The sequence below is a fragment of the Varanus komodoensis genome, unplaced genomic scaffold (genome assembly GCF_004798865.1).
Source record: "Varanus komodoensis strain SLA01 unplaced genomic scaffold, ASM479886v1 scaffold32, whole genome shotgun sequence".
Lineage (NCBI taxonomy): Eukaryota > Metazoa > Chordata > Lepidosauria > Squamata > Varanidae > Varanus > Varanus komodoensis.
In genome coordinates, this window is record NW_025335798.1 from 9,727,952 (window position 1) to 9,745,015 (window position 17,064).

Consider the following 17,064-nt stretch of genomic DNA (forward strand, 5'->3'; position numbering starts at 1 on the left):
CCTCTGCTTCCCCTGAACTGAGGGTCTCAGTCCTTTTAATGCTAGAGATACATGGAATATGGAATAGCTCAGATTACAGAAGGAAAGGAGTACATGCCCACATTTTTTATATCTCTTTGTATGGGGCACACAATCCTCTCCCTTCTCATTCCTGTACAATTGATTGACAGGATGCCAGCATTCTTTAAAAGGCTTCACAGGACTTTAAGACAGATGCAGAATTGTGTAGATAACTCTCTCTCTCTCTCTCTCTCTCTCTCTCTCTCTCTCTCTCTCTCTCTCTCTGTGTGTGTGTGTGTGTGTGTGTGTGTGTGTGTGTGACATACACATGAATGGTCCCTAGATGGAATAAGGCCTCTCTTTTGAATTATTGCCTTTATATGGTAGTTTGAGATCCACCTTACGCAGTGCTTTTTTTGTAAGAAAAAAGATGCCAGAACTCATGAAATTATTTATGTTTCGCAATCACTGTACACACACCCACACACATCAGTTGTGTAATGAAACATAACGGTCACCGCCCGTAGTAAGTAGCGCGCAACCACATGACCAGTCACAAGCCGAGCAGCTCCACAAGCCAAGCAGCGCCATCACAAGCAGCGCAGACGAAGTACGCATGCATCGGATTCGACACAGAAGCAGCCCGCATGCACTGTTTTAATGATTTTGCTGCCAACCTGCTACGCTCAACAGGGTGATTCAAATCCACATGGACCAAACATCAAGTTCTCAAAAGTTGCTTTTAAAACTTGGAAAATCTGTCGAAAAAAGGTGCTGGAACTCTGTTCCGGTGCGTTCTATGACAAAAAAAGCACTGACTGTACAACTCCACTACTTGGTACAAATTCAGTTTCCCTGAGAAATCTAGAAATACAGGGAGCAAAACTATTGGATACCTAGAGTTTGGAAGTTAAAGTATGAGAGGTTTTTGTAAAAAAAGACAAAAAGAGGCAAACCTCAAATTGGTGCTAATTAGATAGTGAGGGAAAATACCCAAAGTATTTTAGCAACATGTCTTTTTGAAAGACCACTATAAAAACTAATGGTTGCAGACCAAAATTAGCTTTACAATAATGATATCTCTTCTTACTAAAATAATAAAAGTGATGTGTAACATAATACACTTTCTTATTGGAAAATGGGTCCATCATGCTGGGGTGGGAAAATATGATATTTCGGTTTTCTAGTAAGATAGCTTTCTATACAATGCTGTGAACCGCTGATGGAACTTTGGGTGGTAGGCAGCACAGAAACATAATAGATGCATGTATACATTTTTAAATGGCTTGCTTTATTTTTTATTCTGAAGTTGTTCCATGAGGGTTGGAGCTGTGTGCACCCATCCTCAACAGCTGCTCATGGTGGCTCTGTGGGCCCACCAAGCAATCCAGCTCAATCTCTGCAAGTAGAAACTGCCCCTTTGCTCTGCAAGGAAGCTTTTCGAATGGTCAGTGTGGAGGACTGGTCAGCAAAACAAAAGGGTTGAGAAGAATCTAATGGTGATTGAATGGTCTCTGTCCAAGCTAAGTTGGGATGGGACAGCCAGGAGATCTTCTTAACCCTGTTCATACATATATAAAATGGCAGAGGGGTATAATCTGTAAAAGAAAAAGATTACATGGGGAGCAGGAAAGCTGGAGCACTCCAACACCTTCCCTCACTTCTGTGGATACACGTAACCTTGCTTGGCTCACTTCCCATATTGGACCTGGAGTTGAAAAAATGCACTTAGAGCAATGAAATCAAAGTGAAATAAGATCTGGGGACCTGGCTGCTAACTCCTCTGTGATTTATCTTTTCCTGTTAAGAGCAATCCTCCCCTCTTCTGAAGGGGCGTGGTGCATTAAGAACACTCCTGCCATGTCTTGTCTGCCCCTAAGCCTGTTTTCTTATGTACCTGTGTACCTTGAGCTCACCTGCATTTTTCTGGATTACACCCACAGGCAATAATAGAGGGCACAAGCCACCAACCACATTGCTCCTTACTATTGCTCAAAAACTGTGCTCCTGCTTTTGGTCAGGAATGATTCAGATGATGGATGGGCCTAGCACAAGAGGCGGACATGCAGCCAACCACAACTGCAACCAGGATCTACATCCATGCCATCTTACACTTCTTTTCAGCCATAGTTTTTCTCCAGTGTCTTGAAGAGTGATGGAGAAAGAGGAATTACAATTCTTGTAGAAGTCCAGGCAACAGAAAATCTCTTGTCCTTCTCCTATCAGGAAACACAGATGCATGTTCTGTTTTCAGATTGTAAATCATGCCACTGCCTTTGGCTGATAATGTTTCCCCACTTTTCCTTTCTTCTTCCACAGAACAATCATTTATCTCTCCATTGTTTATGTTATTGGGCACATGATCAAGTCAGTTGGGGCAATACCAAGTGTGGGAAACCAGATCGTTCATGTGTAAGTAATGAAGAAGCTGGCCTGCTATGTTTTGATAAGCTTATTATTAATTAACTTGTATTAATATAGAGAGTGTTCAAATGCACCTAGCAGTAAGCATTGTGTAGCTCGGCCCAGATTTTTGCCATCTTGGCACAATGTATTTTTTCACTATCGAATCTGGACATCACAAACCTGAAAGCTGCCAGTGCCTCACGTTAGAAAATCTGCCAGCCTTAAGTCTCAGGATGCCAAGCATCAAGCTTTGTTCCAGCAGAGCCTCCATCCATTTCAGTGGTGAGAGCACTCCTTGGAGGCCTCGGCCTTTGGAACGCAGATCATGCAGAACGAATTGCAAGGGAACCTCTGGCCAGAGCCACAGGCGCCCTCGTTGATGGCAGCCATTCACTATATTTAGCACTGCAAAAATGTTTCACTCTGTTTCATGCTCAAGAGCAAACATGAACAAAAGAAAAACAAAGGTGTCTCTGTTTTTAAAGGTGTCTCTGTTTGGCATTTGTGGAGGTCAAGGGCATATGCAGGCACGGACAGAGTCCACCCTAGAACCCTGCAGGAAACATCGAACCTGGGGCTCAGGCTTTGTCATACTGAATCTCTTGCCAGCACCACTTTCCCCGCATCATTTAATGCAACTTTTGCCAAGGGAGTCGAGGGAATTGCGCCTTGTGTTTTTGTGCCTGCAGAAATGCCATTTGCCAAAAGTGGCAACCCCGTTTACCACACTGAGTACTACTAAATAATACCAATGGCTACTATTCACCCTGACCATATATTCCTTTCAATAGTGGAGAAAGCATGGTGCACATTAGAACATAAGAGCCATGCCGGATCAGAGCAAGGGTCTATCTAGTTAAGCATTCTCTTCACACAGTTGCCAACCACTTGCTTGTGTGAAGCCCACAGTACAGGGCACCCTCCTGCCCATGTTCCTCAGCGGCTGTTGTGCATAGGCACACTGCCTCCGATACTAAAAGTAGCCCAGGTCTGAAGGTAACCCTTATTTTTCAAGATTTCCTATGCACTTGCTGGGGAACATGAATTGGAGGGTGTTATTGAGCTCATGTCCTGTTTGGGGGCTTCCCAGGTCCAGCTGATTGGCCACTGAGCGTGCTGGACTACATAGACCTTTGATCCAGTCCAACATGGCTCTTCTTATGTTCTTAGTATGGATAGGAAGTGCAAAGTTCACCATGCATCAAACTCGACACATAGACCAACTCTCCATTACACTTGGAAGTGTTGTCAGTTGGTTAAGTCAAGTCTGCAATGCAAAGATACCTTGATTCATGGATTGCAATGATATTATTAGATTATTTCTTAATAAAATAGCCTAAATATTGACAGGTCCTGATTCTCAGCTTCAGTCTCTTCATGTTGATTCCCTCTGCTTTCTGAAGGAATCTTCTATAGCTTGTAGATTACTTGCCTAGTGCCAGAGAGGGCATGTAGGCCTTCATTGAGATGTATACCATAAACACTGCAGTCTTGTACTGTATATGCGCTATAAAGCACATGCCTGCATAAAATTGGGTGGAAAGCATGCACATTTTATTTTGCAGTCATCCACTGTGCCCTATCATTGAGCCATAGTCCTTGCTAGACTGATTTATTTTTTTAAAGTATGTCCTTTTTCTCCATATTACTCAAGAAGGCTTATGCAACAGACATCAGCATTACATTTTATGCAATGATTTTGCATTTTGTGTTTCTTATTTCATCTGTCCAGATAGTTTCAGGGATTGGGCAGTTTAAAAGTCGGATATATATATATATATATATATATATATATAAATCAGAGTAAAAAATAAAACGGCAACAGCTCTAATCCAAATTCTATCTCCTGGATAGCCCCAGTTAATCACTTGGAACTTTCAAAATCTTGACTAAATAAATAAGATTTGCAAAGCTTTCTAAATCTTCTTAAAGAAGCATAATAGCAGACTTACTCGGGTTAGTCTTTCCAAAGCCTCATTTCAGAACTGTAAGATATAATTTTTCCAAATATTTGAACTGGGCCTCAGGCCTCATTCATACTTTGTGCTTCTGGCAGGAGAGCAGCTTTCTTGCAGCAAAATACCAGAGCGGGGCAGGAAGCATGTGGATGTGACTGCGTTTCCCAGCCTTTGGATGCCTAGGGCAGTCCCATTTCTCCAGAATTTATGTTAAAATCAGATTTTCCCCTCAATTACAAGTGGAGCTATGCTATTAGCACAGTTTCTCAAGGATGTGAGGAACTGAAACACTGACTAGAACTCATATTGCCAAGCAGGATCTGCCAAAGCTGACACCTTCTAGCTTATTGCCTATTGATTGATTGATTGATTGATTTGATTTGATTTGATTTGATTTCTAACCCACCCCATTAGCTGTATGGCTCCCTCGGCAGGTTACAACAAAATGCAAAATAAAATACAGGATAGAATAAATACAGAGTAAAATGCAATATAAAGCAACAACTACAAATAAAAAAACATTAAAACCAATATAGGATGCAATTTGTAATTGCAAATAATTCCAAATAATTTGTTATTATTTGCAACAATTACAAATAAAAAAATTAAAACTAATGACATACGCACAGTTAAAATGTTACTTAAAGCAATTAACATTTAAAATACTGTCAAAATAAAAAGGTTTCCGCCTGGCACCTAAAAGAATGTAAAAAGCGCCAGGCAAACCTCTCTGAGGAGCTTGTTCCAGAGCCAGGGCCACTGCAGAAAAGGCCCTTCTTTGTGTCACCGCCCGCCTTATTTCACGAGGAGGAGGTTCCTTCCGAGGGGCCTCAGATGCAGATCAGGCACTGGGAAAGCCCACCCGCTCCAAGCACGTGTGGGGGGAAAGGCTGGCTGCGGCCTGCTCCACCTTGCAGGGGTGCATTCCTGAGTGCGTCTAGCAGTGCTGAAGAGGCACCATTCGCCTGCTCGGGCCCTTGCAAATGAGTGCTGCGGTGCGGTAATGGATCAGGAGTCAGGCAGCTGCTTGGTCCCTGGCCCATCGGAGCACCACTGGCGTCACCAGGCAAGCGAGCCAGGAAGGGCAAAGGGAAGGGGGACTAGGCTGGTTGCAGTAACGATAGTTCCGGGAGACCAGGTGGCCCTGGGAGGACCCCAGTCATGGCTGAGGGTAGGGTGTCTGAATCTGAGAGGATCCCACGGACAACTGGCTGGCCGTTGTGGCAACTGGTTGTAGGATCCCATGGGCAACTGTGAACACAATGCTGGACCAGATGGACCCATGTTCTGGCCCGGCTTGATTCATCCTCTGTTCTTATTAGTTCAGCTATTCTATCCCCCGCAAGTCCCTCTGCGGTGCTGAGGTTTTCATCTGTGTTTGAAGGGCCCTTTCAATGACTGGCCTGTCTCTGATTGCTCTGGGAACAGGAGGCATCAAGCCCTGCGTGGCAGCCTTTGGTGGAGACCAGTTTGAAGAGGAGCATGTAAGTTTGTCCTTTCTCTCTGTCATTTCATAATCTTTTTTATTTACAAGTCTTTCTATTTGTTTTTATACTTCCATTGCATCTGTGCAATAGAAATGCTAGCAGCAGTGTCCCTGAGTAGCTCTGGATGTTTCCTGAGGAAAACAGGAAATTGTCCCATACAAGGTCGGACCACTAACCCTATAGTCCACTTTGTCTGCCATCACTTCTCCAGAGTCTCAGGTAGAACAAGGTAAGTCACGTTGGCGCTACCTGATTCTTGCAGCTGGAGATGGCAGGGATTGATCCAGGGACCTCCTGCATGCAAGGCATCTGCTCTGCCACTGAGCTACGGCTCCGCCACCCGCCCCCACACACACACTTCTCAGCAACATCTGAAGGCTTTCCGCCTTGTATGGAGTCTTACAAGATATGCAACCTTTGCTTACTGAAGATAACTGCCCTGTGTGGTTTCATCAAAGAGGAGCGTAGGTGGGACCACAACAGGATGGCACTGGGCAATTGCTTACTTCCAGTCGGTGCCCCCACCCAAAGTTCAGAAAGCTTCACTGATGACACAGCTGACTGTGAGCCACTGGGTCTGGAGCTGCAGCCGTTCCCCAGCCAAAACCTTGAGTGAGCAGGCAGAACCAGTTTTTTTGGAACCTGTTTTGCAATTTCCTTGTTAGCTCTCCTTCCTGTGTGTTTTTTGTGTTGTCACTGAAGCTGAGAGAAAAGCAATAACTCTACTCTTTGACATTTCCCATGTAACTCCTGCAGTGGTTTCACGGAGGTGGTACCAGTGTTAACATCTATGTGGACCAGTGTTAAGTGCGACATGAAGCAAAATTTCCAAGGCATCTCCACTTCCTAAGTTTCCACTCCATTTCCCCCCAATTGACATGACCTGACTGTGGAGCATAGTTCCCATCGGGCTTCAGGGGTTATTGCTCCCTGCAATTCCCAAATTCAGGTTTTTAACTATTGTACTTCTGCAAACCTTGCAATTGCTCCAGTCCTTCTGTCCCTCTGTTTTGGCTCCATTTCTGTCTGTGCTCACCACGTGAGTTCACTGTTAAAGCGCATAATGGGAATATAAACAAGACTTGTGTTTCAAATATAAATCATGCTCAAAACTGGCTCTGGAGCCCTGCCCTGTGTAAAGCTTCTTGATGATTTACACAGTCAATGTGCTGCACAACTTGGGCCACAAAGCCTTTCCACTTATCTTGGGCAACTCTGAGTCCAAATCTTCTTTTCCTCTTGTCTCCAATATCTTGCTCGTAGCTGCATACTTCCATGCCTAAAGCATGGTAATATTGTCCTAAAGTAAATAGGCGAAAGGGTTCCTAGCATAAGGCAATGAGTGTTTAAAAATATATCACCAAGGAATCAGACATAAAGGAATGCTGCCCACTATATTACCAGCACTTTAGAAAAATACCTTGTATTTTTCTGTAAGGTCTTCCATTCTAGTATATTCACTATCTTGCTTCACTTGTGAATGGTAAACAAATGGGAAAGGACAATGGTCCATCTTCAGGATATTGCAAATCCCTGCCACTAACAAAAGATCAGTTTATTAACTATCAGAAGAGCAATACTTTGACTGTTGATTTTACATAAGATTGTGTATCTCTGCCCTGAACTTTGTATCTTCACTCATGCTGGGAAAACAGTATTAATGCTTGTACAAGAGTGGATTTAAAGAACATAGGGACTTTTATTAGGCAGAGAACTGGCAACAACAGAATTACAAAATTCATATAGTTCAGTGCAGAGGATATGAAAGAAAAAGGTGTTTTTTTTTAAAGTAACACATCATAATGGAGAAACTAGAAATCTCCCATCAGTTACTTTATGGAAATAGCTTCCGAGAGTTCTGTCATTCCCACAACTGTAACATTTACAAAAAAGTAATAATTAATAGTCCTTCTTAGTTATATTTTCATTAACAGCTAATTAGGCTGTGATTGTAATAAGAACACACAATATTTGTTTTCAAAAAGCTTTACAAATTTCCTCCAAATTAATCACTGCACTTCTGTCTGAGAGGTTAAGTATTACCTTCCTGGGTTAAGTAGATCCCTGTGGATCTATTTGCGAATGGATAACCAAACCTTAAAAACCTTGAAATACTTCAGTCTCCAATTCCAAACTCTGAATAAGAAACCATTGTTAATTGATTTGTTTTGGGGGACATCCTGCTTGTGTGTCTTCTGCCCCAGCTGTTATTCCATAAGAAGGCACTGAGGTCCACTTCATAAGTAACAAGAAAGTGCAGTTGGGTGCACACGCATTTCTGTTTCCATTGTTTATATTAACCTACAGAAAAGTGAGTGCCCACATTGGGCCTGCAGCCTGGGGAGAGATGCAGGTTCCAGAGGCATATGGCAGGAGGTGGTGCTTGTCACATCTGGCTGCAGCCAGGAGGGGTAGGAGGAGAGTGAAAGGGAGGCCGTCTGTATCACAAAAGAAAGAGACCGTGTTGTTCAGCCAGCAGTGAGCAGTGGTGACCTGGCGGCACCCGTGGCTTCCAGTGGCCGATCACATGCTGGTGTGGGTGTTTCCCTTCCCATTCTGTACTCATGTGAGAGGGCTGGGAGGGTGGCCGCCTGCCTAGGGTGCTAGGTGCGAGGTTCACTGAGGACTTAAGGCTCTGACCGTGTTTCTCACAGCAGTAGTGGCAGCATGTTGCCTCTTCTTGCAACTAGTAAGGTACGTTGCAGTTTGCACAATGCTTCCTCTGCCCTGGTAGCCACTGTTGTGTGTGTGCGCTCGGATGAGATTCCCACATGCCCACGAGATATGAGGGCTCTGGTGGGAAGGAAGGCTTAGACTTGGAGAAGGGCGAGTGGATAGTTGACCCAGCAGTGGCTCAGCGGTTGTCCTTGAAGTGCTTTGATGCAGCGGCGGCTCGGGCTGGCTTACCAGGAGGAGTTTGAGCAGCTGGGGCCTCACTAGTCTCAACAACTCCAACATCAGAGTGAGAACGCTGAGCCACTGCTGGGTCAACTCTCCACTCGCCCTCCTCCAGGTCTAAGCCATCATGCCCACCAGAGCCCTGCATCTCCCGTGCGCGCCTGGGAATCTCATCCGAGCGCATGCTCACGACAGCCACTGCCGCCACCAGCACCAGTCCAGTGTTGCTTCCTATTATTTTCACATTGCATTTATTTCCCGCCTTTTTTCCTCTTGGGAAAAACCAAAGCTGCTTACATAGGTCCATTTCATCAGCAACCCTGTGTGGTAGGCTAGACTGAGATTGCGTCACTGACCCAAAATCACTTCGTAAGCTTCATGACAGAGTGAGGACTAGAACTCAGAACTCTTGGATCCCCAGGCAAAGAGGAAGCTACCATGCCACACCAGGTCTCCTATGTTTTAAAGTCACCTATGCTTTCAAACCATGGTCACGTCACAGCAAGTTGGGGTATATCTTCTGTAACAAGGGTGGTAGGGGAATATGTAAAAGTGGAACTGAGACAGACCTCATATATGTATAACTAAAGGAAGATAGACATTATAATTTGGGCAGGAAACAAGCTGTTACACTGGTGTGCGTGTCTTGCATCCAGCAGTCAAACACGTAAGGTACGAATGCAATAAAAGCATGTATTATGCTTATCTTTAAACACCATGTGCTGCAGGAATGTTTCACTGGGATGGAGTTCCCAAATTAACATAAACTGTTTGTAAAAGATGCATGTGCAAACATTTTTTTTAAAAAAATCCACACTTTATGTTTGCTGTGGGGAACCCAAGATTAACAATGATGCTTTATTCAGGAAAGGTGAGATGTGGAGCTGCCCTACCTTTGCTAAGTGACTAGTGTAAACAAGGAGTTCACAATCACTACATGATGAAATGTTTGCATCCTTAAATGGCAAGTTTTCTCCCACAACTAATAATACAAACAAAATCAACATTATAAAATGAATAAAAGGCACCAAAACAACATAAAATACACTATCAGGTATAAGAGGTAAAACCAACATTGCAGAAACTAAAGTGATAAAGCACAAAAATACTGAAATGATTTGAAGCACTTTAAAATGGTTTGTGAGCTTGGGAGAATAGGGAAGTCTTAGCCTGGTGCCAAAAGGATTGTAGTGTGTGGCTGCCAGGCAAGCCCCCCCCGCTTGGGAGAGCATTCCAAAGTTGGGGGGCCACCATCAAAAGAAACCTCTTGCTACCATCCTCCGGGACTCAGAATAGGAGAGCACAGTGGCCTGTGGAGATGTAAACAGGTGAGGTTTTCATGAATGGTTTGCTTCTGCATAGGCTACTGAATCATTTTGAGTCTGTCAGGCTCATGCATCCTTCCTTCAAGCTTAACGAATTCTGCAGCAAGTCACTGGTCCATGATGTCCTCAGCACTGCCTTAAAAATGTTTTGGTCATGGTTATTCCACAGCAATTATTCTCTCAAAAGCTCAAGCATGGCGGTTGGCACAGCTTTGTGACTGTAAGTTCCCTATTGCAATGTGGACCTCATGCTAAATAAAGAACTTCAAACAAATGGCATGCCAAGAAACCCAAGTGCTTTGATAATCCCTGCATCTTGTTCCGAAAACAGGTAAGGGCTGGATGGAGAGCAATCTATAATTAAAACATGGAGATAGCACAAAACCAGCATTAGCTCTCTCATCACTTTTATCAATCAGCTTAGTCACGGCCAAAGGAGCAGCTGCTAAAGGAGATTTAATATCAACTCCAGACATTGCTTACTCAGGCTTAGGTGATTAGATGCAAGCCACCACTGCCGGCTTAAACTTGAACAGGGCCTTGTGGAAGCCTTGTGGGCTGACCTTTAAGTTTCCCCACAGTGTTTCATATGGATAAAGTTGCATAAGCAGCTAATCAGTAGATAAAATTTTGATAAGAGGATGAATCTGATATGCACATTCTTAGAAGCTACAGCAGCAACTCCATAGATTCCTTCACTAAGGAGTAAGAGTGCCATGGTTAGAACAACATTTTTCAAAGACTGTTTCTGTTTATTTTTGTTTCACATATTTCTATATCTCTATATTTAGCCAGTAAACCAGAAACCAAAAGTAAATGAACAAAATTGCATGTGCTATATTTACTGCAAGTAGCAACATTTTTGTTTATACTAATTGTGGTCCATACCACTGACTGTCAACAAAACCTTGCCATATATTACCTGTCCCTAATAGGAATGTTCCTCTTCAGGGTCCCAATAAGTAAGCAGGCATTCCTACTACAGTAGGCTGTTCCACCTCTCACCAGGATTCAATTATTTTTACCCAACCAACACTAAATATGAGGTTCTTATGTATGTCCAGTCCTCACTGGACTATTTGGGGGTCTTTCCCCCTTCCTTCCTTCCTTCCTTCCTTCCTTCCTTCCTTCCTTCCTTCCTTCCTTCTCTTTTTGGTCCACAAGCCCCAGGGTTCCATTAAACATGCTTGCTTCTCAATGGCCCTCTTTTGGCTCCATTTCTTTTCTTACTCATACCCCAAGTTTGCTATTGCATGGAACTGTAATAATAATTTAGTTAATTAATTTCCACACCATCCAGTAGCCAAAGCTTTTTGGGTGTTTTATAACAACCATGGTTTAATTATATTTTCAGATGTAATTTCAAATTTAGACAGTTAAAAATGCGCTCAGTTTCAGCACCCATAAAGTGGTACTTCCATTCTACAGTCAGACTTTTACCTTCAGATGACATGCTGACCTTCCAAGTCTTTTTATGGAGCTGCTCAGTATATGCTCAGAGGATGATTTCTTTGGCATATAAAACCATGATGGATGTGTCTTTAATCGAGCAAGATTGAAGGTGAGGGTGGCCAGCAATGAGCAGATTGTCTGTCACTTGCATGGCCAGCTACTGTTGGCATAGTGGAGTGGACTTTTTCCCAAAGGAGAGAGCTTGTTCCCAAGATTTTTAGCCTAGGAGATTTTTATTAATTGGTTTAACTTTGAAAGGCTGGTGTAGCTGAGGCACAACAGGCCCTGGGACCTTCCAGGGAATGGGGAAGGGGACTTTAGATTCACTTACTCTTACTCCAGAGCCTGTCTTCTTAAGAGAGATCGTAATACTTTGGGCAGGTTCATATAGGAACAGGCAATTCGTCAATGTTTTACCAGTTCAGCTGTATCTAAGATCTACCGTGCTTCATCTCCAAAGCACAGTATTACAAAGAAAAATATCCTTCTTTGATCACTGGTTCTTGATTTATAATGAAAATAGAACTAATTTTCACATGGGATACAAACTACTACTACGTACACAATCTTGGTTGTTTCCTAGAACAGGGGATATGCACCTTGGTGTTGCAACAGATCACCCATACCGAATTAAATGGCTCCAAGACCATGCTAGTTTTTCAGAATTCCCTCAACATAATGCTCAGTTTGCAGCTTTATAATGATCTGGGTTTTTCTCTGCAAGGCTCTTCTAAATATAACCAACTTATACTTACTATAAACTAATGGGACACAATTGATTTCTGTTTGGATTCACTAGCACATATGCAACTTGATAGCACAGTATTGATTTCCATTCAAAGTGGTCCTCTTATATGCTTTTTACTGTATTATAGTTTCATTTAATCCTGCATGGTTATGCAATCCATAAGGTTAATTGTCCATACTTCTATTCAGGAACTATGTACCTATTAGTATGTTCTCAGTAGTCGTTCTTCTTCAGGTATGCCTCTGTCTAGGATTGCTGATGACCTGTAATGAGCATGTGAAATAAATGGGAAGTTACTAAGTGTTCAAATATTTATACACACCCATAAGTATGGCACAGTCTATCCAACCTTGGTGGCTTCTGGATGTATTGAACTTCAAGTCACATCAGTCCTGGCCATTGGCCATGCTGATGGGAATGGTAGTCCAAAATGTCTGTAGAACACCAACTTGGGAAAAGAGTGGTATATCCCCTTCCCCCTTTGTAATTTTCTTGCCATTGCTAGAGAAAAGGGACAAATGTGTGTGAAACCATTTTGCTGAATTAGCTTATTTGGGTCATAGTATGAACACTCATCTCCTTCTTTGTCGTTTGTGATTTAACGGAGAGGATTTTCTCTATTGAATGAGTTGAGCAGAATGACCAAGTTCACCTAGATATTTAGATCATTGTATCAAAATCTTCACCTTAATACAAACAAACCTTTTAAAAACAACAACTGGCTTTTAGCTTGTTAGGCTATTATAAATACAATAATTCATCTGTCCATCTTCATACATACAAAGCCAGGTTCCTAGCACAAAGAGCAGGAATGAGAAATTCTGTCTTTGCTTTCTGATTCTATCTCAATTTACTGTGTAAATCAATGAGTCTGTCATTTCTTCTATTTTCCCTAATAGGCTAATATTATTTACTTATTTGTGCCGCAGATTGTCTCCAGCTGAGCTTGCATTACATTTGCCCGTGCATTATGTCTGCGTGCATTAAAAGTGAGGTGTGCAGTCATTCCAAGAAACCACTGATTCATCATCTGGCTAGTCCTACAACTGCCCTCCTGCCACTACAGGCCTGCACATCTGCAGGAAGGATGGTGGTGGGCACAGGAGGGTAAAGACACAGGCTTTGGCTTTGCGTGGGCCAGGTGTATGGGAAGGATGCATCCCAGCCTCAGATAATGCTCTGTGCAAATGTAGCCGTAAAGGTTTATTACCTTCCACATGCATGCCTTCTTCCGTTGCATCCCACAGTCCCATTAACACTGTCTGTCTTCAAACAGTCCTGGGAACTGGGGTAGCTTTTAGACCAGGCATAGGCAATGGAACACCTCTTGTGTCACCCACCCAATTCTACACACCTCCTACTTTTTAAGTGCTTCATTTGCAATGAAAAAATCCTGCTGGGAACTGGCATTTCTTCAAAGCAGAGTGAAGACTTCTAGCTGTCCTTTCTCCTTTCCCAGCCAGCTGCCTCTGGGGAGCATGTATGCCTCAGAGACAGCAGGTCACAGCAGGCGGATGCTTTCATCTGCTACATGCCCACTCTGTGGCGATGCCTGGGATAACTTCTCAAATTGCCACATGTGCCCATGAGGCTCAAAAAGATTGCCTGCCACAGGTCTTGATGGAGTACCAATAAAAAATCAGTGCAGAGCTATTCCCTCTATAATGGGTTTTTTTGTGAAAACAAAATTAAAAAAAGGATTGAGCAGGGGCGAGACATGATGGAGTTGATGTTGCCTGGACCCTATGAAGGAGGCAGGGCAAATAGCAGAATATCAACTGGAACCACCTCAAAAGATATAATTGTATATAAACAATATGAAACAATATGACATATTGTTCCACAATTCTGTCTCTTACTATAAATGAAATAGCCAATAGAGGACACATACACTTCCAAGGGAAACTGATGTTTGCAAATTTTACCACGTACCTCTCTACCCTTTGTGTGCAATTCCTAATGGCTGTTAGGAATCACCTTGTGCCTGATACAAAGAGCATCAAGTCTGCTTGTCATTTGGTCATCCTCCAGCTTAATGCATGTAAGAGTGGCTTGAATAACTTTCAGGCTTTCTGTCTGCACACTGAATTTCCATGGCTGCTCTTTCCTCTGCTCCGTCATCCACAATTAAATAATAAGTGGTTGTGAAAGCTGGATCTCAGGCCCCCTACCTTGATACCTATCACACTTGCTGGATTCTAATTTCCTGAGATGGTTGACTGGAGCACAGTCATTCTTGATTTTCAGGGCTTCTTTTGAGGTGTGCTTCAGTTAATGAAAAGGAGCCACCACAAAACTCTACGTGGCTTCTCCAGCTCATTTTGGAGTGCCTGAAAGGGAATATCGGCCAGCGTCTGTTTGCTGAGAAAGCTGGCAAGCTGGGAAGTTAAGTCCATATCGTGAACACGGGATGCTGCACAGAGACTCAGATGTTTTCACCATCACTTTGCATGCTGCTGCAAAGCTAGTTCCTCTCGTAAGTGTTCCTGGATCTGATCCTGAACACGATTAAGACAGCAAAGGGACGTGAATCTGAAATGAACTGCTCATACAATCCTGTCTATTGATAGCAAACTGATCCGCAGTTCTGGATTTTTATTTAGCCAGAATGGTGCTGTTCATGCATAAGAGGGATGAGATACAGGAAGGCCTGGGGAGAAACCAGATCTTTCAGGTGCACATTTTTTTCATGAGGGGAAAATAATTCCCAATAGGAGACCCAATCAATTATTCAGTGAGGACTGAGCATGTTTCATGGGATTGAACAAGGATGTTTATTTATTGACTATATTTATATGCTACAGCTACAGATTCCAGAGTGGTGAACAATAAAAATTAAAAAAATGCAATATTAAACATTTTTACAAAGAAAATACTGAGGTAAGCTATGGCAGGTCAATCAAGGAAAGCATCTTGAAATAGATGCCTTCTGCAGGTACCAAAGGCAATGAAATGTTGGTGCCTGTCTGATTTCCAGAAGAGGGGCTCACTGCACAGAAGGCGCTATTGCAGGCGGTCTCCAATCAGGCCGTGCTGATAACCCATCCCATTAGGGTAGGTTGATAAGGAAGAAGGTGCTTTTCAGGTGGTTTGGGCCTTATACAAAGGTAGTAAACCCTTAAACCTGGCCCAGCGGTGAATAGACAGCCAGTGCAGTTCCTTCAGCAAAGTGTACTTGCTGAGAATGCACAGCTACTGACAGCAGCCAACCTTTCCCATTCTGCCCTAGCTCTAATTTGCCGATTGCCCTAAAGGTTGCCTTGCACAGAGTATATTGCCACAATCCAGCCTCAAGGCTGCCAGGATCTCTACCACTGTGACCAGGTCATACCTATCTAGGAGAGATTGTAGCTGGCCTTCCAGCTGAAGCTGTAAAAGGCACTCTGATCCGGCATCGCTACTTGGGCCTCCAGTAACAGAAATGCGTCTAGGAGTAACCTCAGACTACGAACCTGATCTTTGAAAAGGTGTGCTGCCCCATTCAGAACAGGAAAAGACCTATCAACCAGACACAGCAGCCATTCATCCTCAGGGCTTCTATCTTGCCAGCTTTCAGCTTCAGTTTATGGTTGTCATCCGGTCTGTCCCTGAGCCTGGGACCTGGACAGTCTCAAAACCTGGACAGGCTCAACTGATTCAGGTGTCACTGGAAGACAGAGCTGCATGTCATCAGCACATTGGTGACACGGCCACAAATCCACCAGCAAGTGTCACCAGTGGTTGCATATACTTGTTGATCAACACTGGGGACTAGACGATACCTTGCAGTTCTCCATCGCTCAATTGCCAAGGATCTGAGGAAATTGACTCTGAAACCAGAGCCAATGTCACACGGTGCCTCCATTATCCAGTCCGCAGAGTAGAATCAGGGGGATACCATGGTATCAAAAGTGACACCAATGAGAGACTGAGCAGAATTAACAGGGCCATGCTCTCCCTGTCCTTTTCCTGGTGAAGGTCAGTCGCCAAGCTGACTGGGTTTGATTCAGTCCCATAATGAGAGAGAAACCCAGACTGAACTGGATCCAGATAATCAGTATTCTCTGAGGGTACCTGCAGTTGTTCTGCCTTGACCCTTAGAAGTGTGTTCAATTGAAATAAACGGGCCAATGTTACAAAGCAAATGTACTTAAGACTGTGGTGTAACTTTACCTTTCCAATTATACTTCCCCAATGACTTTGCACTCTGCCACTTCCTTCTGTCCTGTTCCTTATCTCAACTTCCAGTGTCTAGATTTTTTTTTATTTGATAATGAATGCATTTCTTTTTGACTGGTATTTTTTGAGGAAAATTGTCTAGACATGATGAGTTGTCAAGCACTGCCAAGTTGAATCGAAGGAAGATATACTGGGACTCAATTAAAAGTCTCATTCTGAATATGTAAATACTACCTTGTTTGCCAATTCCTTTTCCCCTTCACCATACAAAAGGAGCAGCAGTTTCTAGTTATTAATACATGCGATGTTGACGTGATCTTGTCTCATTTTAGGCCCAGGAAAGGAGCAAGTTCTTCTCTGTCTTCTACCTGTCCATTAATGCTGGAAGTTTGATCTCCACATTCATTACTCCTGTGCTGAGAGGTCAGTATTGAGCTAGAAAGCCTGCAGGGATTGGAAACACTATGACTATGCTACTGCCTCAGCCAATTTGGTATCCCTTATATCAAGGTCTGAATGAAACCATGTATATGTGCCTTTGGAGGGACTTCATCAGACCACTGTAATTATCCCATGTTGATTCTGATATAAGAAGAAAGGGAATTGCAATTTTTCCCCAGAATTATACATTC

General features: G+C 43.2%; 1 protein-coding gene across 1 annotated transcript in view; it reads left to right on the forward strand.

Moving 5' to 3' along the window:
- Positions 1-17,064, forward strand: part of SLC15A2 (solute carrier family 15 member 2) — an 83,740-nt gene that overhangs the window by 15,075 nt on the left and 51,601 nt on the right. The window contains exons 5-7 of the mRNA XM_044438269.1: positions 2,320-2,412; positions 5,749-5,848; positions 16,765-16,855. Coding sequence (XP_044294204.1) covers positions 2,320-2,412; positions 5,749-5,848; positions 16,765-16,855 — 284 coding nt within the window. The remainder of the gene's footprint in view (positions 1-2,319; positions 2,413-5,748; positions 5,849-16,764; positions 16,856-17,064) is intronic.